Source organism: Oryx dammah, unplaced genomic scaffold (genome assembly GCF_014754425.2).
Source record: "Oryx dammah isolate SB20612 unplaced genomic scaffold, SCBI_Odam_1.1 HiC_scaffold_15, whole genome shotgun sequence".
NCBI classification, from domain to species: Eukaryota; Metazoa; Chordata; class Mammalia; order Artiodactyla; family Bovidae; genus Oryx; species Oryx dammah.
Window position 1 is genome coordinate 34,766,287 of NW_024070199.1, and position 12,129 is coordinate 34,778,415.

Here is a 12,129-nt window from a genome sequence, read left to right on the forward strand (position 1 = left end):
TTGGTCCTATAAGCCCTCGAAGACTAGTGCAGCCCCTCAGAATGACAAGAGTTCAGAATTATTCACATAAGGCTTCAGGGTCTGAGGGCTTCCCTGGTGGCTCAGCGGGAAGACTCCGCTGCCAGTGCAGGAGACGCAGGTTCAACCCTGGGTAGGGAAGATCCCCTGGAGAAGAAAATGGCAACCTACTCCAGTATTCTTGCCTGGAAAATCTCATGGACAGAGGAGCCTGGTGGGCTATAGTCCACGGGGTTGCAAAGAGTCAGACAGGACTAAGCGATTGAGCACACCATGGTCTGAAACTGTACCGTCCACGTTATTGGTAAGACAGAAAATGTCTACATTTATATCAATCAAGCACAGAAAGAAAAACACAGTGAACAGCTGCTATGAGACTGAATTGAGAGGCTCGGTGGGAAAATGCATGCCCCTTACAAGTCATCAGGACAGGAGGGGACTGGGACAAAGCGTACATTACCTTGAGGTGGATGTAACAGTCCTTCAGCTCCGATTCCCTGACCAGTGGCCCCTCAACGGGGCCAAACTGGGTGCGCTTGGGGATGCGCCTCTTGGAGAACACGCCGCCCAGGAATCTGTCAATGTAGAGCACCAGCGGGAGGCTGGCCCGCGCCCGCGTCAGCACCGGCCGGTTGGGGATCGGGTGCAAGGGGCCGTGCTTCGGGCACACGGAAGAGTGTGCGTTGTTACACTCCTCGCACCCTGCATGAGAAGGAGAGCCTCTAGGTGACGGGCTCGCGGGAAAGGGTCCTAACCTGGAGAACCCCCACATCTAAGTTTTTAAGGCCAAATTCAATTAGCTCCTACAACTGCACAACCCATTCCACTGTAACACATGACTCTCCAGAGACTGGGAGAATCAGGCAGAATTAGCTTGTGGCCTGCCAAAAATAATAAGCAGGCTGTAACTTATTTCTCTACTGGATGTCCATTTGAAGAGTGGCACTAAATTTACAAGTCAACGTGGTTGAGTACAGCAGAAACAAACACAGCATCATCAAGCAACTACATTTCAATTTTTAAAAAAGTTTTGGGTGAGAGGTGAGAGGGGGATTCAGGATTGGGAGCTTGTATACACCTGTGGTGGATTCATGTCAATGTATGGCAAAACCAATACAGTATTGTAAAGTAAAATAAAGTAGAAATGAAATATAAAAAAATAATAATAAAATTAAAAAAATAAAAAGTTTTAAAAAGTTTACAAATCAAATAAAACATGTTTGGAAAGAGGAAAGAAGTGCTTATTAGTTGCTTAAATGTTGCAAAATCAGATGAAACAAATGAGGTAAACTTTATAGTATGTAAATTATAGGTCAATCAACCTGTTTTTTTTAAAACAACCTGACAATATAGTCAGTTTCCTCAAAGGGAGCTGTAGAAACAGTGCTGTTGAATTTGAGATTCCCGTGCATACTGCGTGAAGATAATGCTGAAGTGAATAAATTTAGCATCCCACCCTTCATTCAACCGATGACACAACGAGGCCAGCCCTGATATGTACGTTCAGCTCATTCTGGGAATGATGGGTTTGCAGCCAGCGTCCACATCCACCCACTTTTTCCCAGAATCCCCCATCTGGAGCTAACCGCCAGGCTGCAATGTGAACAGCAACAGAACAGAGGAAAGAGACTGTGCCCCACAGAGAGCAGACTCCTGACTCTCAACATATGTAGTCAACCAATCGCATCTCACCCAACTGGCTGTGGGGTGGCCTGGCTTAGGAACCATGCATTTTCGATTTCTACAACTCTCCAATAATGGAGAGTTACCTTGTGTTCCTATCTAGAAGATTAAAGTGACTTCATGTGTATTTGACTAAGGAGTTGCCTTGAAAACAAGAATTCAAAGAAGAGCAAAACGAGGAAATTCCCTTTTGGGTATGGAGATGAACACAGACCCCAGGCAAACGGCCTCACCACTGCCATGCAGAGGGTCCCGGGAGAGATACGGTGAGACCACAAAGCTCTGCATGGCCTTGTAACTCGAAAGAGGAGATAAGGACTTTGCCATCTATGGGGGACATTGGTAGGCAGCAGCGGCGGCTTGGTGGAAGGAAGCAGGCCCCTCCAAGTAGGCAGTACAGACAGGCAGTAATGTCGGCTGACTGTGGGCACCAGCAACCGGACCACCTGCATTTGAATCCTGATTCCTGCAACAACTGAGCAGGACCTCTAGAAAGCTGCCGACTTCACAAGCCCATGGAGAGCATTGCTCGAGTTGGGCAGAGCACTAGTGCCCGGGGTGTGAGAGGCATCCTTTTACAGCAGGCATTTTTTAAGGTTGGTACGAAGAGAGGTGAAACAAACATGTGAAAGAAGGAATCGCCGGATCTGACAGGACTAGACACCATCATGGCCTGGCAGCTGGAGCTCTGAGATCAGAGGCTGAGGCTTGGTCCTGACCCAGCCCCAGCCCCTGTGACACCAGCAGGCTGCCCAGCTTCCTCCGGCAGCCGCTCGTAGATGTGATCGGAGCTCTAGCAGCAGCCAGCACCTCCCTCCCCGGCTGCCCGAGGATGACGGGAAAGGGCGCCTTCGGAGAGACAGCAGAATTTGCACTGAGAGTTCTAGCAGAGGGGCCCACCCTGTGCCCGAGAAGCAGGTCCACTTACACAAGTCGTGGGGGTCGAAGGGCCGAGGGGGGTCAGGTTCCCAGTCGTCCAGGTCAGTGTCCTCACCGTCTTCTTCCTCCTCATCCTCAGAATCCTCGTCCTCATCCTCGTCCTCCTCCTCCTTGGCCTCCAGTCTGGCCATGGGGTTCTGCAGAGTCGCCAGAGGGTCCGAGCCATCCACACTCTCAATTGAGGGTAACACCTGGTTGTGCACCGGTAGCGAGGCCTGGACAAGGTTTAATCACAACGTCAGCACAGCCCACGTGGGGTCGGAGGGAACCCGGACACACAGAACACGAGCTTTTAATGGAAGGCACTCCAGTATTCTTGCCTGGGACCCCACAGACAGAGGAGCCTGTGGGGGCTACAGTCCATGGGGTCACAAAGGGTCGGACACAACTGAGCAACTAACACACATGCGCACACTCTTCTCACCAGCTCCCTCTGAGGCCGTGCAGAAAGGCCTATCTACGGACAGTAATGAGGAATCTGTTTTCATTTTTGCTGTTTCTGTCCCACATCTGGGCTCCTTTCATGTCAGCAAGAGTTTCAAACCTCACAAGCCCCTGCCAGAGGGCTGAAGACCCTCATATTGACCCCGCCCTTCACTTTAAGTCCCACCTCCTCACTCTCTCAGCCTTTCCAAACTTGCTTGAGAGGCCTGCCCTGCCTCCCTGGAGACTTCAAATACGAAAGTAAAAACGCTTCCACACCCTCCTGGAGCATGTGTGGTACCATCAGCTGCAACATCTTGGTTCTGGGTAGGGCTCTCCTGCCTCTGCAGGTGGCCACACCCTACTGCAGGTAAAGGCCTGACCGGCCTGCAACAATGTGGCTTTAGAACTTCACACGCGGTGCAAGATGCAGGTGGCAAAATTCAGTGGGTACAGGCGCACTTTCACACACTCCAGAGGTCAAGGTTTGACTTTGACCTTAAGAAAAGAGATGCCTACTTGGTTCATCATGCTGAAATATGCTGAAATTATCTTTTGCAAATAAGACATGGTTTATGTCATAGATTAGATTAATGCCACTTTACCAAATATGAGGGAAGAAAATAATGTTGCCTTGAGAGTCCTCACCTGGGGTTATACATCATCCAGGCCCTCTTATGCAAGGGTATTTCTCCTGCCCCATTAGCACCATCAGTCATACTCAAGCTACTTCCCTTGCCTGGATCTTTCCTCCCCTAGAATGCTTGCTCTTCCCTTTAGGCAATCTCCTAAACCCTGTCCTCTTCCACCTCTCCAGGAACCATATCTGCCCTCTCTCCTGTACATCTGCAGTCACAGAAGTCTACCTGACAATACCATCCAGCCCACCAGGCAGCCCAGATGGTTCTGAAATAGCTCAGGAATGTTACTGGGGGGTCAAGAGCCCCCCGAATTTCCTCTCGAGTTAGACCAAGTAAGTCCACCCCTCCACCACATGAAGACAGCTCCTCCAGGACTTCAAGATGAAAACCCCTAGGTCATGGACTCATTTCTCATGAGGCGAATCGTCCAGATCCCTCAGGGTCTTGCTCTGTCCATTCAGCCCTCAGTGGCTCCCCACCAGCCTGCACCTGCGCTCACTGAAGACGGCCACTTCCTAGTGCTGCTCCATCAGGACTCTGTAGGTCCCCAAGACCCCTGGGCCTAGCTGTCCCCTCACAAAGTATAAGGAACCCCTATCTTCTGCTCAGGACTTAAACAGTGGATTTTTACTTAAATGGCAATTTATCCCTACAAAATTTCACTGCACCGCCTCTTCCGTTCTTCCAGCCAGGCAGGATCTTTCAGAACCTTGGTTCTCACATCTCACACCTTGGCTGCCCCCTAGCTTGGTTTCCATTGCCCATTTGCGTGCATTTTCACGTGAGTCCAGGTTGCCACTCCAACTGTACCACAGGGACGGAGACCACAGGCTTTGGAGTCAGACAGATTTGGATTAAACTTCTGGCTCCACTACTCGGCAAGTGAACAAACTTCTCTGAACCTGTGTTTCTTTATCTGTACAAAGGACATTAGGATTAAATGAACTGATGTGTGCATGAGGCCAGTAGTAGTGTCCAGCATTTAGTAAGCGTTTACTATTAGTCATAGATTATTATTATCATAAGTCCTTTAAGGACCGAAGCGACAGCACGTGTTTCCTCTACAGCCCTAACAGGCTGCTGAGCATGTGGCAGGTGGCCAGGGGAGGTCAGGCTGTGGAGAGGCGGTTGGCCCTTTGGAAAGGATGTCAGTCCCTCTAGGCATCGAAAGGGACTCTGCCGATTGTCACAAAAAAGTATGTTTTCAGTTGTGCATCTACATCTAAGAACTTCTTAAACTCCATGAAGAAACAGTATTGTGGGCATTTACAGAATCTGACCTGCTCTGGCAATTAAAGGTCACTGCCCAACATGAGAAACCCTCAGGCTGAAGAAGGCAGATAAGATCAGCTGCCTCAAACAGCACCTGCATGTTTGAACTGTGCACTCACTCAGCCCAGGAGCCCAGACTCATTTGTGATATTCCACCTCCAACTCAGGGCCTTGTACAAGTGTCGACAGGAGGACATGATTCTGGGACATGCTCCTGCTTCAGCTTCAATAAAAACAAGAAAATGCCCACTGGGGTGAGGTCTCAACAAGGAAAAAAGAGCAGGTACTTCTGGCCATGAAACTCCGTCTGCCACCCCTCTGGGTCCTCACTTGCTCAGCTCCCGCTTGCTATCTCAGAGCGCAGCTCTGGTATCACGCTTAGGTTTGAGCCACTTAAATTCTATGCCAGCGTTAGGGATGAATGTTATCACACGCTGAGCAAACCAAAGCATATATCCACCTCCACTCCTCATAAATTCTTCATCTCTTTGCAGAGCTGACCTGAAAGAATAAAATCAGCAATTGAGAGTTACTCCTGTGAAGCTGCGATGTTATTTTTTACCAACTGATGCTGCTAGAAAGACTGTGGTCAGGCAAGTTACTGCTGGCTTCTCGCCACTGCTGAAAAGCTGACATTAAAACAGACTGACAACCTCCTCATCCCCAGGCTGCAACTCTCCTCAAAGGCTGTGGCAAGAAAAAGGCTGGAAGGCTTCAGCAGTATCTAGAGCAGGGATTCCCAGCCTCCAGGATCTAATGCCTGATGATCTGAGGTGGATCTGATGCAATAATAAGAGAAATAAAGTGCACAGTAAATGGGATGTGCTTGAATCATTCTGAAACCATCCCCCTTCTGGGTCTGTAGAAAAACTGTCTTCTAGGAAACAGGTCCCTGGTGCCGAAAAGGTGGGGGACCATTGAAAGAGAACTGATACTCTACACACAGATAGAACATACACCAGAATCATGAGAGTTACTGTTGAAAAGCATGGCTGATCATCAATTTGTAGGTTAAGAACTGTGTATATCAGACAGCCTGGACCTTAACACACAGAAGGCATGTGTTACAGATTTGTTTAATTAATAATTCAAATTCAGCTGCCATTCACTGAGTGCCAGGCATACATTTAAGCTCCTTTGAGGCCAGATCATTTTACCACCAGCTCCTGAGAGGCAGAGATGAAAGGCACACCCTCATTTGGCCTGGCTTTCCCACTGCCTCACAATGGCCTCTGCAGCGTGGGGTCTGTTCGAGGAGGAGGTAAACAGCACACACACCTCCTGGGCCGAGCAACAGGCTAACACACCTGCTCCTGAGGCAACAGCCAGGCAGCAGGGCAGGGAGCCATGGGTGTCAACTCCACTTGGAGGGAAAGAATAGTAACAAAGATAGTGTACGCCCCTGCATGTTGTCACGCACCATAACACGTGGGAGAGGAAAAGGAATTTGTTAAAGTCATGGTATACTTTCTCCTTCCCACTTAGCATCACTCCTGGTAATTATTTCTGAAACGACATCATGCGCTGCGGGACACAATTTATCTGAGAGGGAACTATGAAACGACGCTGGACGGCAGCAAACACAACAGAATGCTCTGGGTTCCTGCTGAGGCCAATCATGAGGGCAGCATGTTTTCCTCACAGTGTGTGGGGAGTCACACGCACCCTTGCTCAGAAACAAAGCACAGACTGCGCTTCTAGTCTGGGAGTTCCATGCCTTCCTTACGGATGGGGGAATGCATCTGTGAACAAGGCTTCACGTGGATGTCGCTACTGCTAAAGACAACTGGTAACAGGAACCTTTTTGCTAAGGATAAAAGAAAAAAAAAAAGCGCCTATCATCTATGTTAAATCCGCACTCCAGCTTTCTATCCAGAATTTATCCAGGTCACAGAATAAACTGATGATCACTGAGGTGTTACAGCCAGAAATAAAAATTGTGCCGGTTGAAAGGAAACTGCAGTAAAGAGAGAGGCAAGGCAGTGGCGACAGTGTCTGTAATGCTGGGCTCACAGAGCTGTCTGAGCACAACTTTTCTTTTGTGCAAAGCATGAAACAGGCAGGTTGTTTCAGGAGATGGGAGGAGATGAAGGGCCCTTTGAGGTGCAAATGGCAACAAAACCTCTAATTAAAATGACACCTTAAAATTAAAACAACAAAATGCCACTTTGCTTATCAGATTGGCACAATTTTAAAAGAATGCAAATAGCCAGTATGGAAATGGAAGAGCTCATATATTGTTGGTGGGAATGTAAACTTTTTCAGTATCAGAGACGCAATTTGAAAGTCCTATCAAAATAACTTTCCCATTTATACTTATAAATTTCAAACATATCTCAAACAGAGAGAACAGTGTAATAAATGTTATCTACCAGTCACTCAGCTTCAAAAATTATCAACTTATGGCTCACCTCTCTTCAACTGTTCACCCACCCACTTACCCCCTCATTGGATTGTTTTGAAGCAAACTTCAAACACTATACACTTTCGTCTCTAAGTAGTTCAGTAGATAACTCTTTTTTAAAAAAGGACTTTTATATTTTATTATCAAACCTAAAAAAAAAAATCACTCCTTAATATCTTCAAATATCTGGTTATTGTTAGGAGTTCCCCCAACTGTCTCACATTTTTTTCTTTTTTACAGTAGGATCGTTCATGTCAGAACCCAAACAAGGTCTGCCTACTGCACCTGACTGATACGTCTCTCAAGTCTCCTTTAATCAGTAAGTTTTCTTTCTCTCTTTTTCTCTGCAATTTGTCTGCTCCTCACAGTGTAGACTGTGCTGACTGCATCCTTGTGGCCTTATAACTTGTTCCGCTTTGTTGACTGTGCCTCCTAGTCACTGGCAGTGAAGCCTAGAGACTTGATCAGATTCAGCTTTCCTTTGGGGGGAGGACGAGGAATACCTCCTATATGGTAAAACACAAGAGGAGGCACACAAGACCAGGAACCCTATAAAGAATGCTCTCTCTTTGTAGTGATGTCAACAGTGTTCAGGGGGGTGAGCTGGTCCATTCACTACAAAGTGCCTCCTCAGCTTTTTCCTGATGACAGGAGATGAGAAATGGTGATGCTCTAAGCCAATCATCCCCTTTCACTTATTAGCTGGATGCTTCCTTAATGAAATTTCCCTCATCAAGCGAGGATATTCCAGGGGAAAGGCTGGATTTGTGCCCATCACTTACCACTTTCCCCAATAACACTGTGGTCTCCTAGCATCCTGAGAAAGTGACCAAAGAATATTTCTCTTCCTATCAGTATGAACTTGTGGGTTTTAAATATACGTAATGTGTTTCAATCTATCGGAGATATTTTTCCTTTTTAATGGGTCAAATTGTACACCCATTTTAGCCTCTTCAGTTACATCTTGAGTTCTTTTCCCAGGACCCTGAAGAGAAATTTTTATCAGAATTTGCTTCCTTTCATTCGGATAAGACAGGATGTTTCAGGTAGATGTTTCAGGTACATCTCCAGCCCTATAGCAAGAATCTGGCATTTTTCTAAGTAGCCCTGATTCCTCTTATTGGGAAGCTATATTTAGAGACCACATAGAATCATTGCTGCTGGACTGATGACTACATCCAAATCTTTTCAGTGGACAGAATTAGAACCTATTTTTTAAGAGAAAAAATATCCTCAGTTTATACTGATATTCTAATTCAAATTTAGGATTCAAACTTTTTATTTAACTTGTGAGATTTTTATATTTGTATCTTTCTTCACTTTCACAAAAATCTTGGTTCTTAAATAATTTAAAATGTGAATATCTTTAGTCTCTATCATTTCTCTTTGGAGAATTTACTCTAAGGAAATAATCTGATATGACATCTATGAGAGCGTTCGGCACACTAGCAGAAAAGAAAGAAAGGAAGGCAGAAAGAAAGAACCTACATATACAAACAATCGACATTTTAGGAATCAGTGAACTAAAATGGACTGGAATGGGCAAATTTAATTCAGATGACCATTATATCTACTACTGTGGGCAAGAATCCTTTAGCAGAAAAGGAGGCAACATAAGAGTCATAGGCAACAAAAGAGTCCAAAATGCAGTACTTGGATACAATCTCAAAAATGACAGAATGATCTCTGTTTGTGTCCAAGGCAAACCATTCAATATCACAGTAATCCAAGCCTAAGCCCCAATCAGTAACGCTGAAGAAGCTGAAGTTGAACCGTTCTATGATGATATACAAGACCTTCTAGAATTAACACCCAAAAAAGATGTCCTTTTCAACTTGCATTCCATAGGGGACTGGAATGCAAAAGTAGGAAGTCAAGAGATAACTGGAGTAACAGGCAAATTTGGCCTTGGAGTACCGAATGAAGCAGGGCAAAGGCTAACAGAGTTTTCCAAGAGAGTACACTGGTCACAGCAAACACCCTCTTCCAAAAACACAAGAGAAGACTCTACACAAGGACATCACCAGATGGTCAATACCGAAATCAGATTGATTATAGTCTTTACAGCCAAAGATGGAGAAGCTCTATACAGTTAGCAAAAACAAGACCAGGAACTGACTGTGGCTCAGATTTGCAATAACTCCTTATTGTAAAATACAGACTTAAATCGAAGAAAGTAGGGAAAACCACTAGACCACTCAGATATGACCTAAATCAAATCCCTTACAATTATACAGTGGAAGTGACAAATAGATTCAAGGGATTAGGTCTGATAGTCAGAGTGCCTGAAGAACTATGGACAGAGGTTCCTCTACCTGTATAGGAGGCAGTGATCAAGACCATCCCCAAGAAAAAGAAATGCAAAAAGGCAAAATGGTTGTCTGAGGAGGCCTTACAAATAGCTGTGAAAAGAAGAGAAGCGAAAAGCAAAGAAGAAAAGGAAAGATATACCCATTTGAATGCAGAGTTCCAAAGAACAGCAAGGAGAGATAAGAAAGCCTTCCTCAGTGATCAGTGCAAAGAAATAGAGGAAAACAATAGAATGGGAAAGACTAGAGATCTCTTCAAGAAAATTAGAGATACCAAGGGAACATTTCATGCAAAGATGGGCACAATAAAGGACAAAAATGGTATGGACCTAACAGAAGAAGAAGATATTAAGAAGAGGTGGCAAGAAAGCACAGAAGAACTATACAAAAACGATCTTCATGACCCAGATAACCATGATGCTGTGATCACTCACCTAGAGCCAGATATCCTGGAATGCAAAGTCAAGTGGGCCTTAGGAAGCATCACTATGAACAAAGTCAGTGGAGCTAATGGAATTCCAGTTGAGCTATCTCGAATCCTAAAACGATGATGCTGTGAAAGTGCTACATTTAATATGCCAGCAAATTTGGAAAACTCAGCAGTGGCCACAGGACTGGACGAGGTCAGTTTTCATTCCAATGCCAAAGAAGGGCAATGCCAAAGAATGCTCAAACTACCACACAATTGCACTCATCTCACACACTAGTAAATGCTCAAAATTCTCCAAGCCAAGCTTCAACAGTATGTGAACCATGAACTTCCAGATGTTCAAGCTGGGTTTAGAAAAGGCAGAGGAACCACAGAGTCAATCGGCAACACTCGTTGGATCACAGGAAAAAAACAAGAGTCCAAGAAAACCATCTACTTCTGCTTTGTTGATTATACCAAAGCCTTTGACTGTGTAGATCACAACAAACTGGAAAATTCTTCAAGAGGTGGGAATACCAGACCACCTGACCTGCCTCCTGAGAAATGTGTATGCAGGTCAAGAAGCAAAAGTTAGAACTGGACATGGAACGACAGACCGGTTCCAAATTTGGAAAGGCTGTATATTGTCACTCTGCTTTTTAACTTATGTGCAGAGTACATCATGTGGAATGCCAGGCTGGATGAAGCACAAGCTGGAATCAAGACTTCCGGGAGAAATATCAATAACCTTAGATACGCAGATGACACCACCCTTATGGCAGAAAGTGAAGAGAAACTAAAGAGCCTCTTGATGAAAGTGAAAGAGGTGAGTAAAAAAGCTGGCTTAAAACTCAACATTCAAAAAACGAAGATCACGGCATCTAGTCCCGTCACTTCACAGCAAATAGATGGGGAAACAATGGAAACAGTGACAGACTTTATTTTCTTGGGCTCCAAAATCACTGCAGATGGTAACTGCAGCCATGAAATTAAAAGACGCTTGCTCCTTGGAAGAAAAGCTATGACCAACCCAGACAGCATATTAAAAAGCAGAGACATTACTTTGCCGACAAAGGTCCATCTAGCCAAAGCTATGGTTTTTCCAGTAGTCATGTATGGATGTTAGACTTGGACTGTAAAGAAAGCTGAGTGCTGAAGAATTAATGCTTTGGAACTGCGGTGTTGGAGAAGATTCTTGAGAGTCCCTTGGACTGCAAGGAGATCAAACCAGTCCATCCTAAAGGAAATCAGTCCTGAATGTTCATTGGAAGGACTGATGCTGAAGCTGAAGCTCCAATACTTTGGATACCTGATGCGAAGAACTGATTCATTGGAAAAGATTGATCCTGGAAAATATAGAAGGCAGGAGAAGAAGGGGATGACAGAGGACGAGATGGTTGGATGGCATCACCAACTCAATGGACATGAGCTTGAGCAAGCTCCAGGAGTTGGTGAAGGACAGGGAAGCCTGACGTGCTGCAGTCCATGGGGTCACCAAGAGAAAGACACAATTGAGTGACTAAACTGGTACAAACAATAGTTCAAGGATATGAATGATAGTAAATCTCCATAACAGAACACTGTAAAGCCAACAAAAATGATGATACAGCTTTCCAGGATGTTATTAAAAGAAAAAAATATCATCAAGATGAAAGCTACTTTAAAAGAAAAAAAATCAAATAAGGTGGTTAAAAATACAATGAACTAGTGAATAAAAACATAAAACCCCAAACAAAATATCAGCAAACCAAATCCAGACATACAAGAAAAGGAGTTTATTATAGAATGAAAGGCTGGCTTAACTTTTGCTGGTGGTTTAGTCATTAAGTTGTGCCTGAGTCTTGAGACCCCAGTGGACTGTAGCCAGCCAGGCTTCACTATCCATGGGATTCTCCAGGCAAGAATACTGGAGTGGGTTGCCATTTCCTTCTCCAGGGAATCTTTCTGACCCAGGGATCGAACTGGGGTCTCCTACATTGCAGGCAGCTACTTAGGTGGATTCTTTACTGACTGATCCACTAGGGAAGTCTG

The 12,129-nt window shown here is 45.2% G+C and overlaps 1 protein-coding gene across 1 annotated transcript in view; it reads right to left on the reverse strand.

Annotated features, from left to right (window-relative positions):
• The window catches only part of PRDM10 (PR/SET domain 10), a 93,370-nt gene that overhangs the window by 37,688 nt on the left and 43,553 nt on the right, over positions 1 to 12,129 (reverse strand). The window contains exons 5-6 of the mRNA XM_040255866.1: positions 2,630 to 2,855; positions 479 to 720 (exon numbers count right to left, since the gene is read on the reverse strand). Of these exons, the coding sequence (XP_040111800.1) occupies positions 479 to 720; positions 2,630 to 2,855 (468 nt within the window). The remainder of the gene's footprint in view (positions 1 to 478; positions 721 to 2,629; positions 2,856 to 12,129) is intronic.